The sequence below is a fragment of the Ochotona princeps genome, chromosome 32 (genome assembly GCF_030435755.1).
Source record: "Ochotona princeps isolate mOchPri1 chromosome 32, mOchPri1.hap1, whole genome shotgun sequence".
In the NCBI taxonomy this organism is placed as follows: Eukaryota; Metazoa; Chordata; class Mammalia; order Lagomorpha; family Ochotonidae; genus Ochotona; species Ochotona princeps.
The window spans coordinates 8007287-8026662 of NC_080863.1; the positions used below are offsets into that span (position 1 = coordinate 8007287).

At 50.6% G+C, this 19376-nt stretch overlaps 1 protein-coding gene across 6 annotated transcripts in view; it reads left to right on the forward strand.

The window, feature by feature from the left end:
* Nucleotides 1-19376, forward strand: part of SRPK2 (SRSF protein kinase 2) — a 170810-nt gene that overhangs the window by 143310 nt on the left and 8124 nt on the right. For 4 of the 6 annotated variants that reach the window (XM_058657418.1, XM_004591361.2, XM_058657420.1 and 1 more), the window contains 8 exons: nucleotides 4927-5092; nucleotides 6175-6200; nucleotides 7366-7612; nucleotides 8161-8643; nucleotides 14067-14167; nucleotides 14254-14361; nucleotides 18018-18087; nucleotides 18627-18719. In XM_058657418.1, coding sequence (XP_058513401.1) covers nucleotides 4927-5092; nucleotides 6175-6200; nucleotides 7366-7612; nucleotides 8161-8643; nucleotides 14067-14167; nucleotides 14254-14361; nucleotides 18018-18087; nucleotides 18627-18719 — 1294 coding nt within the window. Of the gene's footprint in view, nucleotides 1-4926; nucleotides 5093-6174; nucleotides 6201-7365; nucleotides 7613-8160; nucleotides 8644-14066; nucleotides 14168-14253; nucleotides 14362-18017; nucleotides 18088-18626; nucleotides 18720-19108; nucleotides 19202-19376 lie in introns of all 6 variants that reach the window. The other 2 variants (XM_058657422.1, XM_058657421.1) reach the window with 2 other exon arrangements.

Sequence of the window (19376 nt, forward strand, 5' to 3'; positions counted from 1 at the left end):
GGCCACAGAAGGAGCTGTGATGATCTGATGTGGGCAGACTGTCACCTGGTACCAGTTAGCTGATTCTGTCTACATGTAGTATTTTGTTTTTCTAAGTTTTACTTTAAAGAATTAGAGGGAGAAATCTTCCATCCACTGGTTCACCACTGCTTCCCTCGCCAGATGGCCTCTGTGGCCAGAGCTGGACTAGTCCAGTCTGGGCTCCAGGAGCTTCTTCCAGATCTCCCACATTGGGGGTCCCAGGATCTAATCCATCCTCTACTGCCTTCCCAGGCCATTAGCAGGGAGCTGGATGAGAAGTGGAGCAGCCAGGACATTAACCAGTGCCCGTGTGGGATGCTGGTACCATAGGTGGAGGATTAGCCTGTTGTGTCATTGCGTCAGCCCCTATACATTGTATTTGTTTACCATTTTAATTCTTTCCATCGCCCTCATCATCAGTGGATTCATTATAATTAAATTATTCTTCAATATGAGTCAAACCTTAATGTGACACTGGCAATAATTTATGTTACTGATTCTGTTCATTGTGGTGGAGAACAAGTGATTCTGTTTTCGAGTGTAATCAGCAGCTGGAGGATGGTGAAGTGGCTACCTTCAGGGATTCAAGCCTCTGCTCTGCTCTTTACCTCTGCTGTCTGTGTGCTGGGCAGGGAAACGTCATCCCTTGACTGCATTTGGCAGTAGAGCTGCTGGATTTACCCATTCATTCTCACCAGTTGGAGCTGGAAGCAGCAAGGAGCTCAGGCTATTTCAGGACAATGTGGATGAGAACAGTGCCCGCTGCGTTTCTTTGGCCGAGCATGTCTGTCGTCTCCTTTATTACAGCTAGCATTTCTCATACTTCTTCATTCAGCTTAATATCACAGTTTCAACAAGCGGTTTGTAGACTTGGCCTCATGTCTGTTCCCTAAAGAACAGAAATCGGGTGGGAGCCCCAGATTTTCTAGTAGGAAATTTCTAGGCTTGAGAAGAGTGCCTGTGGTGTTTTCCTCCACACCCACTAGTAATTAATATCTAAATTAAGAACTGCTGCTTGAGGCCTGCCTTCTCTTGTGCCAGCCTGCCTGGCTGCCCGTCGGGGCTTCCTGTGGTGCCTCACTAGTTTCTGATACCAAAAGGGGAATAAGAGGCAGGCAGAATCCCTTCCCTGAGTGCCATACTTTCCTTAAGTACGAGAGGAAGAATGTCCCCATGTTGTCAGTGTTGCCACCAGGATCAGAACAGAACTTGGAAAGGTGTTCTTATGGTATTTCTCTGCCGTTTAGTTTTGGAGTGAGAGGTCCAAGGGGCAGTGTTCCTGTCACGTCTCTTGACCTCCTTGCTGATCACGTCATGGTGGAGAGATGCGGGGTTTGCATCACCAAGAACAGTAACAGCTGGTGGCTGACACTGCTGTGGGTGCACACAAAGAAACTTTCAGAACAGTTGGACCAAGCCACTGTATCTTCCCAGGACTGTCTGAGGTTCAGACAAGGGACCAGACTTTCCCGAGCCCAGGCGCGGGTTCTGAATTGACCTGTGCGCTGCTGTGGAATCTGCAGGTTGCCTTCCTGCTGCTGAAGGGTGTGACCTGCCTGCTCCTTCCAGCTGGGTGACAGGCATCGTTGCCCCTGGCATGGCTGCGGTCACGGTGATCTCAGCTTTGCTGGCAGCCGAGGAAGGGACCTCTGCTGCCACCTGCTGCCGACAGCAGCCCTGGAGGGAAGAATGCTAAGATACTGTGACCTGAGAAGTCGGCAGAGGTCTCAGCATCTTTGCGCCAACGCAAGCTTGTGTTTCCATCCTCAGTTATTTTGCATCAGTAGTTCTAAGATTGCCTGCTGGTGTTTGTTGATGTTGGGATACTTCAATACAGAAATACAATTTTTTGAAAATAAGACCACTCTTTTTCACTGTAACAGTAAAAAAAAAAAAATAGTAGTAGCCCACAATAAAAATAAATTATGAAGTCCAAGTTGTATTGCAACATGTACCTGAGATGTCAGAGTACAGCCCTTTTTTTCTTTAAGATTTATCTATTTTTTTAAAGATTTATTTTTATTGGAAAGTCAGATATACAGAGAGTAGGAGAGACAGAGAGGAAGATCTTCCATCCGATGATTCACTCCCCAAGTGAGCCGCAATAGCCAGAACTGTGCCAGTCCGAAGCCAGGAGCCAGGAACCTCTTCTAGGTCTCCCACGTGGGTGCAGGGTCCCAAGGCTTTGGACCGTCCTCGACTGCTTTCCCAGGCCACAAGCAGGGAGCTGGATGAGAAGTGGAGCTGCCGGGATTAGAATCGGCGGCCGTATGGGATCCCAATTCGTTCAAGGCGAGGACTTTAGCTGCTAGACCCCGGCGCCGGGCCCAGGTTATCTATTTTTGTTGGAAAGGCAGATAGGATTTACAGAGGAAAGAATAGGCAGGGAGAAAGATCTTCATCCACTGATTCACTTCCCAAGTGGCTACAATGGCCAGAGCTGAGCCAATGTGAAGCCAAGAGCCAGGATCTTTTTCTGAGTCTCCCATGCAGGTTCAGGGTCCCCAGTCTGCAAACAAAGAGCTAGATGGGGAGTGGGGCTACTGGGATTAGAGCTTGTGCACATTTGGGATCCCGGTGCATGCAAGGCGAGGATCTTAGCCACTAGGCTGTTGTGCTGGGCCCTCAAGGAATAGTTTTTAACATGTTGTCCCCATGTAGCACTGCCCCCACCCCTGGAGAGAGACGACCCTAAGCAGTGAAAGGAGCCTGGTCTCAGGCAGCCTGTGTGTGGGGATCTGGTCGAGAAGTGCTTCAAGAAGGACGGTTTGAATAAGTGTTTGGTAGCGAAAATGAAGTGCTCGTTGGAATAGTTTTATCTGTTTAATATTTCTCCGAAACCTCACTGGCTTGACATCTGTAGGCTGGATGTCACCAGCATACCCATCCACTCATCAGACTCTTCTGAATCTCTGGTTTACACAGGCGCAGGGAATGGCAGTGTGCACAGTAGACAGTGGGCAGCCATCTTTAGCCGTCTTCAGGGGTGTAACCTCAATGGAAATACACAAGATACCTTTCTTCTGAAATTTGCAATATAATTTAAGCATATTCCAATTGGGAAATTCTGTAAAACCACAAGTATTTTAAATTAAAAATCCAGAGTCTTTCATTTTATTCGTCTTGCTGGTTCTTGCCAGGAACTTCCCAGTAGCTTATTAAATCATGGTCGCTCTGTGCCCATGGTTCGTCTTGGGTTTTTGTAGCCGCTCAACATAATGAGTGAGCACGCTGTCCGAGGCCATGAGGACCGCACCACCACGAAGGCGGTGGACTTGGTTTGTCGGGATGTGTCCGTCACCTGATAGTGTGGAAGCTCAGCTGGCGCCTCATGCAGTGGATTCATGGAAGTAAAACTTAGAGGAAAAAGTTCTTTCCAATGATTGGAAGACGTTTTTGTTGCATTTCAAAGACTGGTCTTCCTGTTCTCATGTTTCTGCTAAAATCTCCACCGCTTCTCCGTTTATAATGCTGTTGTATTCTCCTTGAAAGTTCTGCCAGCTGCTCGGCTTGCACGAAAACATTTTTTGGCTTAATCGTGGTAAGACTTTCAATGCTGGGTAAATGTTAGGTGTCTTCAGCTTTCCCCTCATGGTTCTTATGGACAGGATGCCTAAGTAAGTCCCTTAGTGTTTCAGTAGCAGTGTGTTACTAAAGTTTGCAATGTACAGGAGCATCTACCTGTTAAAAATGTTCTGTTTGTAGAAATAATTGGAAAACTTACTCTCCAGAAGAAATAATTCCCGAAATAGGGTGACTTGACATTGGAGTCGCTGGCACTGTTTTTATTTGCTTCATGTGATAAACATGTGAAGATTTGGTTCAGCGCTTTTTATCTAAAAGTATTGTCTAGATACAGGCGCATTTTCTTTAAAAAAAAAAAAAAAAGCCTTAAAGTAGAAGGAGCAGGTCTGGTCAAAACCTGCATCCCGGTCTCCCACTCAGATGATGGGGCCAAGCACATTAGCAGAGAGCTGGATTAGAAGCAGAACAGCTCGGATTCAAACCAGCTGCTGACAGCATCTCTGCTCGTTAGGCTACAGTAGAGGTACCAGCAGTTTCTTAAGTATTGCTTTTCCTTTAGTGTTAAACGTGTACATGCTGCTTTATCAGGAGCATGAAATACTGCAGGTGAAGAAGCTAAGCCAGCTCTATTTTAAGTCTGCTGCACACACACTTGAATGGCTAAAAATAAAACAGTGATTGGTCACCAGGAAGGCATGGTTGCCTTTGATTGGTGGAAACACCACATGCTGCAGCCACTGTGAAAAACAGCCTGGCAGGTGGTCTGTCAGAAGCTGAGGTTGCCCTGTGGCTGCACAGTGTTGCTGCTAAGCATGTGCCCAGGCCAGCAACAACGATTTGTACAGGAATATGCATGGTGGGTATTCCTTGTAATAACTAAGATGAAAACACAAATAAAATATTGCATAGCCATGTAGATTGTTTGGCAATAAGATGAGATGAAGTGTTCACACATGCTATGCAAGAGTGAGCCCTGGCAAACATTGTGCCAGGTACAGAAGATCATTCCATGATTCCACTTTTACAAAAAGTTCAGGGGGGGTTGGAGGAATTCAGAGACTGCTGATAAAAAGTGAATTATAGTAATGTTGGTCACAAATCTAAAACCTTTGAATTACAGACTCGGAAGGATAAACTCTGTTCAAGTGACTTGTTTATTGGCAGAGCGTGTCCTGAAGCCGTGCGTGTATGGGTGCATTTGCTTCCAGGAGCACACGTTGCCTCTGGAATGATACGCGTTGTCGGTGGGAAGGAGCCTTAACCAAGTGCTTTCTCGTGTTTGCTAACTTGTGCGCCTTGCAATTACTTTAGATATTTCACAGACAAACAGTAATGAAGTCATTAGTTGCTCATCCCCTTTCTTGGTGTTCTCATGACCAGGTCCTTCAAGGGTTGGACTATCTACACAGTAAATGCAAGATCATTCACACAGACATAAAGCCAGAAAACATCTTGATGTGTGTGGATGACACCTACGTGAGAAGAATGGCAGCCGAGGCCACGGAGTGGCAGAAAGCTGGTGCCCCTCCCCCTTCTGGGTCTGCAGGTGAGCGTGGAGCTGGCTTTATGAGCCTGCGGTCTCTCGTTGATGGCCATGCGTATCAGGGACCTGCTTCATGAGAAGGCATGAAACTGTATTGAATAAATGAAAGTCTATTTAATGCTTTACTCACTCCGTTTTCCCTGAAAGACCCTTAAGTTCCTGCGTACATTAGTGAACTTTTCCCGCGTATGTTGTTCCCAGGTCTCCTGTGGAGGAGGTGGTTGTGACCGGCTTGTGGCCGACCTGTAGTCGGGAGCAATGATTTTTCTAGCTCTAGTTTTGTCAGATTGTTTACAACTCAGTGGTTCACATAGTATACCAAGTTGAATTTAACTGGGAGATTTGGAACTAGTTACAAAAGACTAGTAAGTGTGGGATGTGTAATGGCCTGAGTATCAGCATGTGGACATTTGCATTTCTGGTTTTGACTGAATTCAGTGGTGGCCCTGAAGTGCTGGCTGACCCCACACTCTTGATACATTGTCTGCCCTGTGCATTGTCCGGAAAGCAAGAGCTCAGGCGGGGGCAGTGACTGGGTCCGTGAGCAGTGTACAGCCTCTAGTCTCACTGCCCTGCAGGCTGTTGGTTAGAGCGCGGACCTAACCTGGCAGGCTCTTGATCTGCTTAGGGATCTATCTAATCCTGGGATTTCTAGAATGCTACCTACTCACTGCAGTGCTTGATTGACTTCACTGGTCTAAAGCCTGCAGATCGATTTCAAACAGATGTACATGTAATCTGACATGTTCATTGCTTTGCATATAAGCAAATTTGGCTTAATGGTAATGTGATTTTTATGAACTCTGCATTTTCTTAAATTACCATTATGCTAAAGGTTGGTTGTTTTTACAGTTTTGTATGGATGAGGGAAATGGTTCTGGATCAGCGATTCCAGCTGTGCCTTGTAAGAGCTGGCTGTTTGAGCTGCATGAACCATTTCTGAATTCCTTTGGTTAAGAAGCTCTGAATTTGAGCAGTTCTCTTAGGTAGCCATTCAAAGACAGTTTTACTTTGCAATCTGAATTGCCTGTGTAAGGATGTGTATGTATTTTCCTCTGAATCTGTTTTTTCTTCTTTTGTTTTAGTGAGTACGGCTCCTCAGCAAAAACCTGTAAGTACTTAGCAAATTCACTTGTACCCATTGTGTCAAGAGAGACTGGTTGTTGCTGAGTTTTCCCAGTGTTAACAGATGTGATGTTCTGATGTGTGTTAAAGAGCAGACATGCTTGTAAATGTTGGGGCAGTGGTGGTTGTGTCAAATTTGAAATGCTTTCTGCAGTGCTAGAAAAATTAAAGTTGGTTCAAGACCCATCCTCAGGTACTGTGTGGAGTGCTGTGGGCCAGTTCTGGTGAAATGTGAGGTTTTAGAGATGGGGTTGGAAGTGTGGTTGTTTCCAAACCACTTTACCTTATTTCTGGTTGGCTTCCAAGTTACCTGTTTGTCTGAAGCTCTTGTTCTAGTCCCCCTGCTGTCACCACCATCCCCCCACCCCACCTCCCACCTCCCACCCCCACTGCCCCAGGCCAGTTGTTAAGGATGGGAGAGTGTTACCTAATTTGTAGTCCTGTGAAAACCCTACATCCGGTACAACAGCCCTCGCTGTGGGGGAGCTGGGGGCGCCGCAGCACCTTACCTGTGAGGAGGTCATGGTGTTTCCTTCGTTTCAGTGGTGGTGTGAGATTCGAGGCTGTCACTGCCACTGTTTTCAGGCCACACAGCCTCAGGCAGAGACTGCTTTATTTCCTGTCTCACTCCTGAAGCCCATCTCTTTGATTTCATGTGGTCTTGGACTGGGATATATGATAGCACTGCGGATGTGAGAACCAGACAGTGTGTTTGACCAACTGTGAAATACACCTGTTTCGGCAGGTGTTTTGTTTTTATTTATGGCAATCGGGAAACGAGATGATGCAGTTAATTTGTACACAGACAGCAACGAATAAAAATTGCAAGAGGAGTTCTTGTTGAAAACCAGGAGTATTTCAGGGTGTTCGGTTCTCAGAGCTCAGTGATGAGGTCTTTTGGGTTTGGGCTCCAACCTGGCAGTAGACCCCACATGTGGTATCAAATTGCACCGCTTTCTTCTTGTTTTTGTTTTGTTTTGCCCCCCCCCCCCCCCCCCCCCCCCCGCCGGCAGCCAGGTGACTCTTAGCTCTGAGCTGGTACATGTCAGAGTGTAACACAGCCAAAGCTGCCAGCACTTGTACGGTTGTGTGGTGCTTGACAAAAGACAGGAAGGCAAAAGCTGACTTGTGGCATTTTCTTAACCTTATAGATAGGAAAAATATCTAAAAACAAAAAGAAAAAACTGAAAAAGAAGCAGAAGAGGCAGGCAGAATTATTGGAAAAACGCCTGCAGGAGATAGAAGAATTGGAGCGAGAAGCTGAAAGGAAAATAATAGAAGAAAACATCAGCTCAACCGCACCTTGCAACGAGCAGGATGGTGAATACCACCCGGAGGGGAAGCTGAAAGCCGCAGGACTGGACGAGGCCCCCGAGGAGGAGACGGCGAAAGACAACGGTCAGTGTGGCCCCAGGGGGACCCTGGTGGGAAGCTGGGGTGGCTGCCCGCTTGCTGCTAGCTCCTCAGATGGCGAGGACTGCTCTCTGCTGGTCCTGATGGGCAGTGTGAGATGTGGCCCGGGGCCTCACATACCCAAATTTGTGCCTGCGGCTTGTTAAACTTCTCAGGCTAGCTTTTAAAATACAGAAAATGTCTGAGAAGTAGCATGTCACCTGCTTAGTCACAGTGTCCTTCTGGTGGCTTGCAGGTAGCGCATTGCCCAACTGTTGTGCATGGCAAAGACCTTGGTCAGAAGGTTTCAGAGGAGGGGATAGAAATGCAAGTGAGAAGCTAAGAGCTAACTCACTGTGAGTAGGCCAGTTAGAGAGTGATTGATAAATAAGATATGGGAAATGGAAAGTTTTATCCCATGCATCAAGAGCTGTGCACTCCATGAAGTGTGAAAGAAGCATGCTGGTGTTCCCGCCTGTGGAAGGCGAGGTGCTCTGCAGGTGCTGGGGCCGTGTCCCGGAGAGAGGTGATGCTTATCCTGTTCACTTTTTAAGGTGAAGCTGAGGACCAGGATGAGAAAGAAGATACCGAGAAGGAAAACATTGAGAAGGATGAAGATGATGTTGAACAGGAACTTGCGAACATAGACCCCACTTGGATAGAGTCTCCCCAAACCAATGGCCATATAGAGAACGGTCCATTCTCACTGGAGCAGCAGCTGGAGGAGGAAGATGATGATGAAGATGACTGCCCGAATCCTGAGGAGTATAACCCTGATGAGCCAAATGCAGAAAGTGATTACACGTACAGCAGTTCCTATGAACAGTTCAATGGTGAATTGCCAAATGGACGACATAAAATTCCCGAGTCCCAGTTTGCTGAGTTTTCTACTTCCTTGTTCTCGGGGTCCTTAGAACCTGTGGCCTGTGGCTCGGTGCTGTCCGAGGGGTCACCGCTGACCGAGCCTGAGGAAAGCAGCCCGTCCCATGACAGAAGCAGGACCGTGTCCGCCTCCAGCACCGGGGATTTGCCCAAAAGTAAGTGTCCCTTCCTGTCAGCCATTTGCGGTGACCGTGGAGTCATAGCTGGGGCGGATGTTGTGAAAGGAGCCTATTGCAGGCCGTGGAGCCATGGGTGTGTGCCCTGGCCGTCCTCCTGTCGCTGCTTTAGTCCTCAGGAGCAAGGAACATGTGTTAAAGGTAAATCTTGCACCACTAGACGTTGTCTTGCTCTGGGCATTGGATGTCTTTCTGGACTTTTCTCATCCTTCTGTGTTTAGTCAGTGAGCTTTTAGATCTGGGTTTCTACGATGCGTCATTTAGCTGATAATTTATAGCCTCTTTGTTCTGATGTTATATATTTCTTTTAGCTCTGTTGGAAAAGAATGTACCTGCTCTTCAGTTGTCCTGGGAAGGGGGAGGGTCATAAATGTACGTTGGTGGTTGTCCCTGGTGATGAGATCCTGGTGCTGATGAGTGAGCCGGGAGATGGAGTGGGTTTCGGTGGGATGGCAGGCTAAAGATGGGAGCTGCTGAGACCATGACCTACTTGAAGCCTTGATTTGGGGAGCAAACGTCACGGACTACTCAGTGACTTCAAACAAACTTCCCTTCCATTCTGGCCCGCAGTGAGGAGCTCAGAAAGCACCGCCCCCTCTACTGATGGCAGTGTTGAACAGAGCCAGCAGCTGCTGGGCAGCCCTAGCTGGGGGCTGCTGGCCTGTCTGCAGGGCATGTCTGCTTTCTTTGTCTGGGCACAGTCAGCCCTTGGTCACCTTTACTGTGACCAGAGGGTATTGAAAGGTGCCTGTAAAATGGCTACGGATGGTTCATTTCCAGGAAGGGGCAGTAGGGAAACATTTTCTCCACATTTACTGTTTGTATTTTTTTTTTTTTTAACAAATTCCCCTGTGGGTTTTTTTTTTTAATGTACACTCAGTCATTTTATCTAAAAGGCAGAGCAAGATAAACAGTGTGTATGTAAAGTGGAGGTGGGCCAGGGAGAGGGAAGAAGGGGTGCCAGAGAGAAATCCTCCATCCCAAGATAGACTTCCCAAAATGCTGGGGTGGCCAGGCCTGGGCCGGCGTGGATCCAGGAGCTGGGAACTGCGCCTGGTCTCCCATGTGAGGGGCAAGGACTCTGCCTTTTGAATTTAAAAAAAAAAATTTTTTTTTCAGAAAAGGGGAAAAAGTAGGAATTTGGGTTTTTGTTCTGCCAAGCCTCTTACCCAGGTAAGTCTCTGGAACTGTTAAAATCCAGAGGATGCGGTCACTGCTGTGGAGAGACGCTCAGTTCTGGCTTCCAGCATGGTCCCTGCACGACCTTGAATATCCTGCCCTGAGAGCCATTTCTTACTGCCTGCTTTCCTGCAGGGGTATGGCCTAGAGACTGGTAATTTCCACCAGGTTGCTGCCTGAACAAGTGAGGCAAGAGAGAGGAGCTTTACTGAGTTTGTGTCAGCCCTTTGGTGGAAGGTGTACACATTGTGGGGTAGAAAAGATTGCGTCTGTGCTGGAGAACAGCTTCCTCTGAGTCATTTGGAAGCTGCTGCTGCTCCTGTCTTGGGAACAACACCCCAGAGCAAGGCTCTCACTGGCTTTGGTTTTATTTTTGTTTTTTTGGGGGGAAGTGGGGGGCGCACAAGGAGTCGGTTCAGTGGCCACACAGTGGCTGCTGGTCTAGGCTGTTGTCACACAGTTTCCAGACTTGTCACGTTGACCCTGCTTGCCTAATGTATTCTCTAACAGTCCAGAGAGATCTTTCGGATACTACCTCATCTTCCCTTCCCCCTGGACAGTGGCTCTGGTGGCCACTGAACCGTGCTTGACGGTGTTTCTCGCCTGTCTGTCCCCTCTGTCCCATCACCTCTCTCTGTTGGCGTGGCTGGTTCTCCATCACTCACGCTGACTCAGAGGTTGTTTGTGCTTCCGGGTCTCTGCCTTCCCTGACCCCGTCTTTCCTAGCTAGCTTCCTTTATCCCGACTCTTTTGGATGAATGCTTTCTGCCCTGAACACCCTCACCCTCATCCTGTATGCGTTGTTCTTCGCCATAGTATATAGAACTAGCAGGACGCACAGGTCGGTCACCTCCGGCCAACTTCCAGCTTCAAGTGTGTAACCTTCATGCTGTGCCTCCAGTCCTGCAGTGCTGAGGGTTTTGGTCATTCTATGTTGAACACAGGGATATGTTCCAGTTCTGCTGCTTTCTTAGGCTTGGGGCTGATTTCTCCCCGATGCAGAGAGGAGGTCTTGAAGCACACAGCACAGCGCATGAGCCTTGGGCACTGTGGAGGCAGCCCTTTGGTGCTGCTGCCAGGGTCCTCCCGGCTGCTTGTGAAGATCACAGTGTCACCCCGAGACCTGCTTGTCAGAAGGAGATCTAAGGCGGAAGGGAGAGCAGGTGCAGGCCTTTTGTCCTGGAAGGAAGACAGCTCCACTTTCTCCCCGGTGTCCCCATTACACTAAGAGGCAGGGCTGGGCAAGTTGCAGGGGTGACTTCGTCAGGGGAGGGGATCTATTCTGGGCAGAGCAAAGGGGAATGGTCACTGGCTTCTTGGAGCCATCACACAGGGAAAAGAAATACCAGCGGACTCTACCTCCTGTTGTGTTCTTACACAATTAAAATGATTGCAAGAAATGGCCTCCTGTCATTTGGAGTGCACCATGAGCTGGGTGACTCTTTACAGATCTGAACAAATTGCAGCAGAGTGCCACCCAAGAGGTGTTTGTTCAGTGCAGGTAAGTGGAGGACACGAAGAAATTGTACTTATGTGAGTGTGATGTCTGAAACTGTTTCCTGCTTAATTGAATTGGGCAGCTTAGGGGAGGCATCTTCAGCAACAACCAGGAGTGGGTGGCAGGTTTATAGGTCCCCATCTCACTCGTGGCCTTCCACTGGAGCACCCTCCTACAGCAGCCATATGCGTGCTGCTTCCTGGTCTCAGGGGAAAGGGGTCCCCACGTGCCTAATGCAGCTTCGCCCTGGGCCAGGACAGATCTTGGATCTGAGTCCTTGGGGCTGGCCCCTGCTCGGGCCCCTCCTCGGGCCTCCTCTCCCACATGGTCGCTGCCAGCTGCCGGCCCAGGCGTGCAGCCCAGCTGCTCAGGAGAGAGCAGAGCTCTGGGTCTTGTTAGTCGTCTGGGCACGGCCCTAGCTCTCCTCTGTGTTTGGGGGTTCTTGTTTTTGAGGTCACACAGAGGTTGCTTCTTTTTCTTCCTCTGTTCCTGAAAACTGAGCCTCAAAATTTGTCGTTTGCTGGTCTTTGAACTGGGGGTGTTCACACTTGTGTTCAGTCCTGCTCTGTTGTCATTCCTGCTTCCTCCCCCTGGTCTAAGTGAGCAGAAGACCCTCTCTGGCCTTGTGGGCGTGCTCCTTCTGTCCATCGGGGGTCAGCATTTGGATGTGTTGTATTTTTAAAGTTTTATTTTTTATTTGAAAATCACATTTTACAGAGAACAGGAGAGCTGGAGAGAAGGCCTTCGATGTGCTGGTTCACTTCCCCACTGAACCCTGCCTCAGACAGTGGAGAAAGAGAAAAAGTATACTGCTCTCCCAGCCACCTTCCTCCGTGCCCGGACCCTCCCCACCCGAGTCGGAGGCCCACAATGGGCATGCATCCCTCTCAACTATGTAAACAATATCAAAAATCAAATCAAAAATATTTATTTATTTATTGCTTTGGAAAGGCAGATTTACAGAGAGGAGAGACGCAGCAGGGAGCTGAGCGGGAAGTGGAGCAGCTGGGACACAAACCAGTGCCCCTATGGGGTCCTGGCGCGTGCAAGGAGAGAACTTTAGCCAGTAGTCTACCGCGCCTGGCCTTATTCATTTGTAAGTTTTTATCTTTTCAAGATGCTGTTCCATAGAGTCAGGCATTTCTCCCTCCACCCTTCCTATTCCCAGCCCACACTCTTTCCCTACATTATTACAGTAGTACAGTCCTTCAGCTACTTCACATGTCCATCGTTCTGCTATTTAAGTGCATCATGAAATCGGTAGAAATTTTTTTAAAAACTGAGCAAAAGAAAAGAAATCCGGTGTTGGAGAGCAGGCAGCATCAACCATGTTCCCTGAGAGAGGAGCCAGCAAGCTCAGTGCTGATTGTCTGTTTGCTGCCATTTGGATGTTCCTCACATAACTCGGGTGCAGTTGAGCTCCTCTGGTCAGTGCTCGAGCTGCTCGCCTCCTTGTCCACACTTCCCTGTCTTCCCTTTGGGCACGTGGCCCCTGGAGGGGCCCCTGAGTGGATCTGCCTTATGGGGGGGGCACAGGCGCCTAGGGCAAGGAGCCTGAAGGGCACATCTGAGCCTGGCTAGCATGGGTCAGTCCACTGGTCTGAGGCACCACTGCTGAGAGCTAAGACACTGGCCAGAATTCTCTCCGTGCCCTCCGGAACCCTGCCCTGGGCATGTGAGGGCCACCAGCCACTAGCCTGCTAGCCAGAAGCACGATGGCTCTGTGCCTGTGCGGGGCTTGCTGGGAGCAGGCCACCAAGTGCCGCTCCTGCAGCTGCGTGTGCTCACGAAATAGCTCTCATATCAGCAGGTCTCGGAGTGAACAGAGGGCTCGCCAAGGTGGGTGCTGGATACTCTGCATGGAGCAGGCTTTTCTGTTGAGTCTATAAATACCACTTCAGAGCTACTTCCAAAATAAATAAAAAGCCATGATTGTGTTTCATCCTTAGCAGAAATCTCAGCTCCTGGGTCACTGGGAGGCTTGAGGATAAAGGTGTTGCCTCACATGCTCTTGCTGGGCCTCACCCCTCGGCTGACTGCTTGGTGCAGCTATGGTCCAGACCTGTCTTAAGAAGCTGTTCCAGTCCTCAAAGCCCTGGGAAGCCTGGCTGAACTGATCCGTATTTCTCAGAATCACCTGAGCCAGAGAGTCACCGGAGTGCGTCACAGGTTCATGAGCAACCCCTGGGCCATTTCAGAAGTTCTCTGTGTAGGAGTCTTCCTTATCTGAAACTGCTGCGGACTTGAGTAGCCCTGCCTTGTGGCTGTGTTACTCAACTGTCATCTAGCCCTTGAGGCTGTGTGTGCTCAGGCTAAGCAGGGGAAGCTGCAGATGTGAGCATGCAGCTGTCAGGTGACCCACTCGTCCCTCGGATGTGCTGGGCTGCCCATGGCAGCATCCCTGCTGCCTGCGTGTTCTGCAGTGGGCTACTGACGGCCAGAGGGGATGAGCTCTAATATAAGCATTTGCAGAGATGCTACTGGGAGCAAGGCCGTTGTTCTAGGACCGTCCTGGAGGCGAGGGAGTCAGGAAGAATAGAGAAAGAGCAAGACTGCCAAGGGGTCCTTGCGCCTGCAGTTTGCTGTCTTTGGGCATGAGGGCTCATGATACATTTGAGTTGAACTTCAGGACTCCAGGTCCAAATGACCACACTGTGAATGTTGTATTTTCACGCATGCAAACCCTTGTCCTAATCACTAAACTCCTGCTGTTTGCTCATGCTAGCGAAAACCCGGGCAGCCGACTTGTTGGTGAACCCCCTGGATCCGCGGAACGCAGATAAAATTAGAGTAAAAATCGCTGACCTGGGAAATGCTTGCTGGGTGGTAAGTAGAGTTTTTGTTTCTGTGAGAAGAAACATGTCTTTCTGTGTGAATTGGTTTCTTCATGGTAATACCCGTGTTCTTTGCAGCACAAACACTTCACAGAAGACATCCAGACGCGGCAGTACAGGTCCATAGAGGTCTTGATAGGAGCAGGTTACAGTACACCTGCTGACATTTGGAGTACAGCGTGCATGGTAAGAGCGGCCTTCGCCATTTTCCTCTCTGAGTTAGTGTTGGGTTGGACACATGATGCAAGTGCTGAGGCTGGGGGTTGTCCTTGGTGGATGGGAAAGGGGATGGTGACTTTTTAGAGTGTCTTGAACTTTGGGGGAGCTGGCTAGGTGCACCGTGGGTGTACCCTGAGGAGCTGGCTTCCTGGGACTTGTGAGGGACACTGTTGTTGAGACAACCCCAGTCCCAGGAATCTGAAACCGTGGGGACACAGGACTTCAGGTGATACCTCGTGGCCCCTGAAACTGTAGGCTGCCAAAGCAGGGAAGAAGGTCCTTTGGGCTTGGAGCCGAGAGTCCTTCCCAGTGACCTCTGCTGTGTTTGTCTGAGACGAAGGGCTGCTCACTTCCGAGAGATGGCTCTGTACCCACGCCAAGTGTCTTCCTGTGCAGCGCACATTAGAGAGCCCTCCAGCAGGTGGTCCCATGCTGCCCACACTCCTGAGGCAGAAGTGGCATCTCCTCCAGGCTGGGGGCCACCTGCCCCATCACTGAGGAGCAGCTGTGGTGTCGGTGACTCCCCCAGCCCACAGGCTGTCTCCCTCACAGGCCTGGCTCCTTGCTGTCTGTGCTATTGCTTTGTCCTTCCTGGTCTAGGAGCTGCCTGTGTGGCTTAGGGTGGAGTGTTGGAATGAAGCTTGGTACTTGTCTTCTTGCTGTTCAGTGTGGTACAGGATAGCTGTATGATGGGTAATCTGTCAGTCCTTACTAACTTACTGAAGTGTTGCTATCTAGTGCTGGAGTCAAAGCACTGTTAGGCAGCTTGGGCCAGGTGATTGGAACCACACCGGATGGTCGGTCATTACAGGGCTGGCCAGCAGGACCTGCAGCGGGGCCTGTAGCATGACCTCGCTCCCTTCTTACTCTGATGATTGATAGCAGTCAGTTTTAAAATGAGCAAAATGTTTTAAAAAAAAGTTTTGTGGTAGACATCTGAAACCAAGTTCCTGGTAACCAGCTTGGCCTGGTGGAGATGGTTGAGAGTCGGCGGCGTGTGGTGGTTCCTTTGTGCTCCGAGCCGGCTGTGCAGATGCAGTGGCCTCAGATTCTGTCCCTCGGGGGAGAAGGGAGGTGGTGGCTGGATGCCCGGGCGGCAGAGGGTCAGATCCGTGGAAGAGGAGGTGTTTTTCTTGAAGAGTTGGTCCTGCAAGGAGCAGTGCATCGTTTCGGGCTGTGGTGAGGTCCAGGCAGCCCCGTCCCCAGCAGCGGTGAAGGGGCCGGGGCATCGGTGCCACCTTGCCTTCAGCGCAGAAATGACCGCGTCCAGTTCTGAGCGTGAACTCCAGTGACGTCATCAGACACTGGACAGCAGGATTGTGACGGGGCTCTCGCAGTGTCGGCCCCGCCTGTCACCCCTTACTTGTTGCTGGTGGCTCCTCCCCTCCTCCCCAGGGGCGGCTGCTCCTCCTTGCCCTGCTGCAGGACTCAGCTGCTGGTCGTGCTCGGGATGTTGCCCTGCCTCCAGCAGTGGCCTTTGTCAGGAGAGAGGGGGGTCGTCTTCTCCTGCACCTCCCAGGCCTGCTGGGCCGCCTTTCTTCTTCCTAGACATCCTGGCAGCGTTTCCGCACCCCCCCTTTTGTTGAAGTTTATAAATACTGCAGTGTGTTACATCTGACCGCCTCATACCAACGCAGAGATACCACAGATCCCTTGAGTTGCATAACTGCCACTGGATCCTACGGAGGGTGCTCCTGGCCAGGCCCTGCCAGAGCCAGGATGCCAGGGCAGGGCAGGGCAGTCGGGCTGCACGGGGCAGTGGCTGTCTCTTCCTGCCCTCTGACTTCAGGGTGCTCCCAGATGCACGCCTAACAGCCCAAAGCTTTCCTCTGTGGTTGGAAGCCTTGCTGTGTGCCTCTCTGTCAGCACTGATGACATCACTTGTTAATTACCCGTGGTGCCTCCTGATCCCTGCCATTTAAAGAGCGGCCTGACAGACTAGTTCCTTGCAAGTGGGGAAGCTGGTGTGGAGAGGGATTGACCCTTCATATTCTCGGAGCTCTCAGCGTGAAGGGTTTTCTTTACTACAGGAGCTGGTGTTGGCATCGTCACGTGCGCTTGCTAGCTCATGTATGCCATATTTGTTGAGAAAATCGTGTTCCCTCCCAGAGAACCAGGAGCATCCAACGTAAGGAAACCTTTTGAAAATAGCCTTTCCTCGATAAGCTCGTGTCAGAGTTCTCCTGAAGGTCCGTGGTAGTTCATCCAAGCGGTCATCTTGTAAAGAACAGATGTTTAGCTGAGGTCCTGTGCTATGGGCAGCGCAAAACATCACAGCCAGACAGAGGGACTTTGGAAAATGAATTCACAGAGCTCAGCACGGGTGTGAAGGAGAAAACCCCTCCTGCGTGGCTTCCCAAGACCACAGTCCGCTGTTCGGATTTTCATGTGTCACTAGTTGACCAGGCTAGAAGGACGTTCTCGGCTGTTGGGTATGTGACCTAGCCTTTGATTTGGAGTTGGGGCCAGTTGGAAGATTTGTCTGCCCTGGCCTCAGATTGGCCCATGGTGTGTCTGCGGTACTGGGCCTGCGCTGAGGGTGACGGGCTGCCTCCTGCTTAGAGCCAGAGCTTGTGGGCTGACGAACAAGCGTCCATCGCAGGGCCTGCTGCAATGTCTGTCGTGCCCTGCCCCCGCTGCAGCTGTGTCGCGGGAGGATGCGGTGCTGCACGGCCCGTGCCCAGCCTGGGTTTGTCCGAGACAGTGCTGGGAAGGTAGACCCTTCCTCCAGGAGGCCAACCTTTCGCTTCAGCTTTCCATGCCAGCCCTCTGGGGTCACAGGGGAAGGCACAGTCCGTCAGTGCCATGACTTGCCCAGGGAGCTCCTGGGTATCCGGGAATAGACCCGAGGAAGCTGGCCCCAAGCACTGTTCAGAACAACACGGTCTCATTCAAAATAGAAATAGGCAAAGAAGTAGAAAGAGATTTGGTGGGTTTTTTTCCTCCTTCATTTCATCAGCAAAGATGTAATACTTGCTATTTAGATTGTTAGGACGTTAAACCCATGGTCCTGAACATGTTTCCTACAGCAAGGGGTGGGGCCACACCAAGCCTCTCCCACACTCTGGCATGCTTAGGCGAGGCCAGGAAGCAGCCCTCCGTGACCCAGGCCAGCCAGCACACTTCACTTCATCTGGCCATAAGGGGGGAGAAAGAGGATTGTGCTTGGCTCTGGATGTTCTGTAGGTTGAGCCAACATGAGTGAAGGGATGATAAAATTGGCAGTGAGCTGCTCGAGGTAGCCCTTGACTGTTACTGCACGAGTCTTTGCTGGTAGACTTGAGGGGCGTGCCATGCAGGGTCGGCCGAGGAGCCGGGCAGGTCTGGCAGAAGCTCGAATCACAGCCCTTGCTCCGCATGTGTGCTCCATCCGGCGGGCCTGTGCGCAGTGCTGCCACCTCGCTGGCACCCAGGCTTGCCTCCTATGTGTGAGGGCAATGCACGGCTCATCAGTAGAAGAGACAGAAGACTATTCCTGGCACTTTGAACTGTTTGGAAGAAAGGACAGCTGCCCTGGGCCGTTGTGGGAGGTTCTGTAGCTTGGTGCGCACGCTCCCTGGGTGCGGCTGGGGCGTGGGGACCGTGGCTGGGGGGTGCTTAGCACATCCTCTGTTGTGTCCTAGGCGTTTGAGCTGGCCACGGGAGATTACCTGTTCGAACCGCATTCTGGGGAGGACTATTCGAGAGACGAAGGTGAGTGGTGCCGTGTTCCTGTCCGGTCCCCTCCTGCAGAGGCTCGTGCGTTCAGATGGAAATAGAGCCATGTTTTGGTTTTCAAACACCAAATTCAGACTTCTTGAGTTTGAAGCCCCCTCAAGGTCAGTGAACACAGGCAGGAGTGGGCACTGCTGCTGAGGCCTGGCAGGTGGAGGCCCGACTGCAGGCCCCGGCACGGTCCACTAGTCAGCTGCCCGTTCCGCTTTCCTGCTGGGAGGCTGAATTGAAAACCTAGGAATTCTGGCTTGAATTCCATCTGTAAACCTGCCCATCTCCATGCTTTGTTTGCTTGTAATGCTGAGGTGGCCCCAGGGTGAGCTGGCCTCAGTCACCGGTCTCCTCCGGATGGTGCCTGACGCCCGCCAGGCCCGCCAGCCTCTGCATGGACGTGCTGCAGACATTGTTGATTTGAATCTGTTTCTGAGTTTTTTTACTAATTTCAATTTTTTCCCCTCTTCTTTTGTCCCATTCTTCCCCTTGTCCCTCCCATCCCATCTCCTTTCTCTCCTCCATAGACCACATAGCCCACATCATAGAGCTGCTAGGCAGTATCCCAAGGCACTTTGCTCTGTCTGGAAAGTATTCTCGGGAATTCTTCAATCGCAGAGGTAGTACCTCTTCTTTTTGGAAAGCGCCACGATGCAGACAGAAACGACTGGCCCCGTTCGATTCTAGCACTGACAAGGGTGACGGCAAAGTCACTGCTTCCAAATTGATAAGACAACCCAGCAGGAGTCCCAGACTGATTGGAAAGCTGTTCGGAGACTGGCGCTTAGCCCCAAGGCTGCAGCCGCCTTGTGACAGCTCCTCCTGGGTGCCCGTGACTGTGGCTGCCCTGCAGCTCTGGGTCCTGAATCCGGCTGCTTGGGGAAAGCCTGTGCTTTGGCTTCTTCAGGTCGCGCTGTTTCTGTCTGCGCGGGCGGTGTAGCGTCTGCGTGTAGTGTACTGATTAAACTGTGGTGTGTTTCTGTTTTGCTGGTAATGTTTCCCAATGCAGATCACATAGCATTGATCATTGAACTGCTGGGGAAAGTCCCTCGAAAATACGCTATGTTGGGGAAATATTCCAAGGAGTTTTTCACCAGAAAAGGTAACGGTATTTATGCAACGCTAATTGTCAGCATAATCCTCTCCTGAAAGGGTGAATTGCACATTTGTGTCTGGCCAACGGAGAGTGAACTGGACTTGCACTGCTGGGCAGTTCTCCTGCAGCACTCCGTCGAGAAGTCACCCTGCACCAGCCCTGATCTGGAGTGAGAATGTTA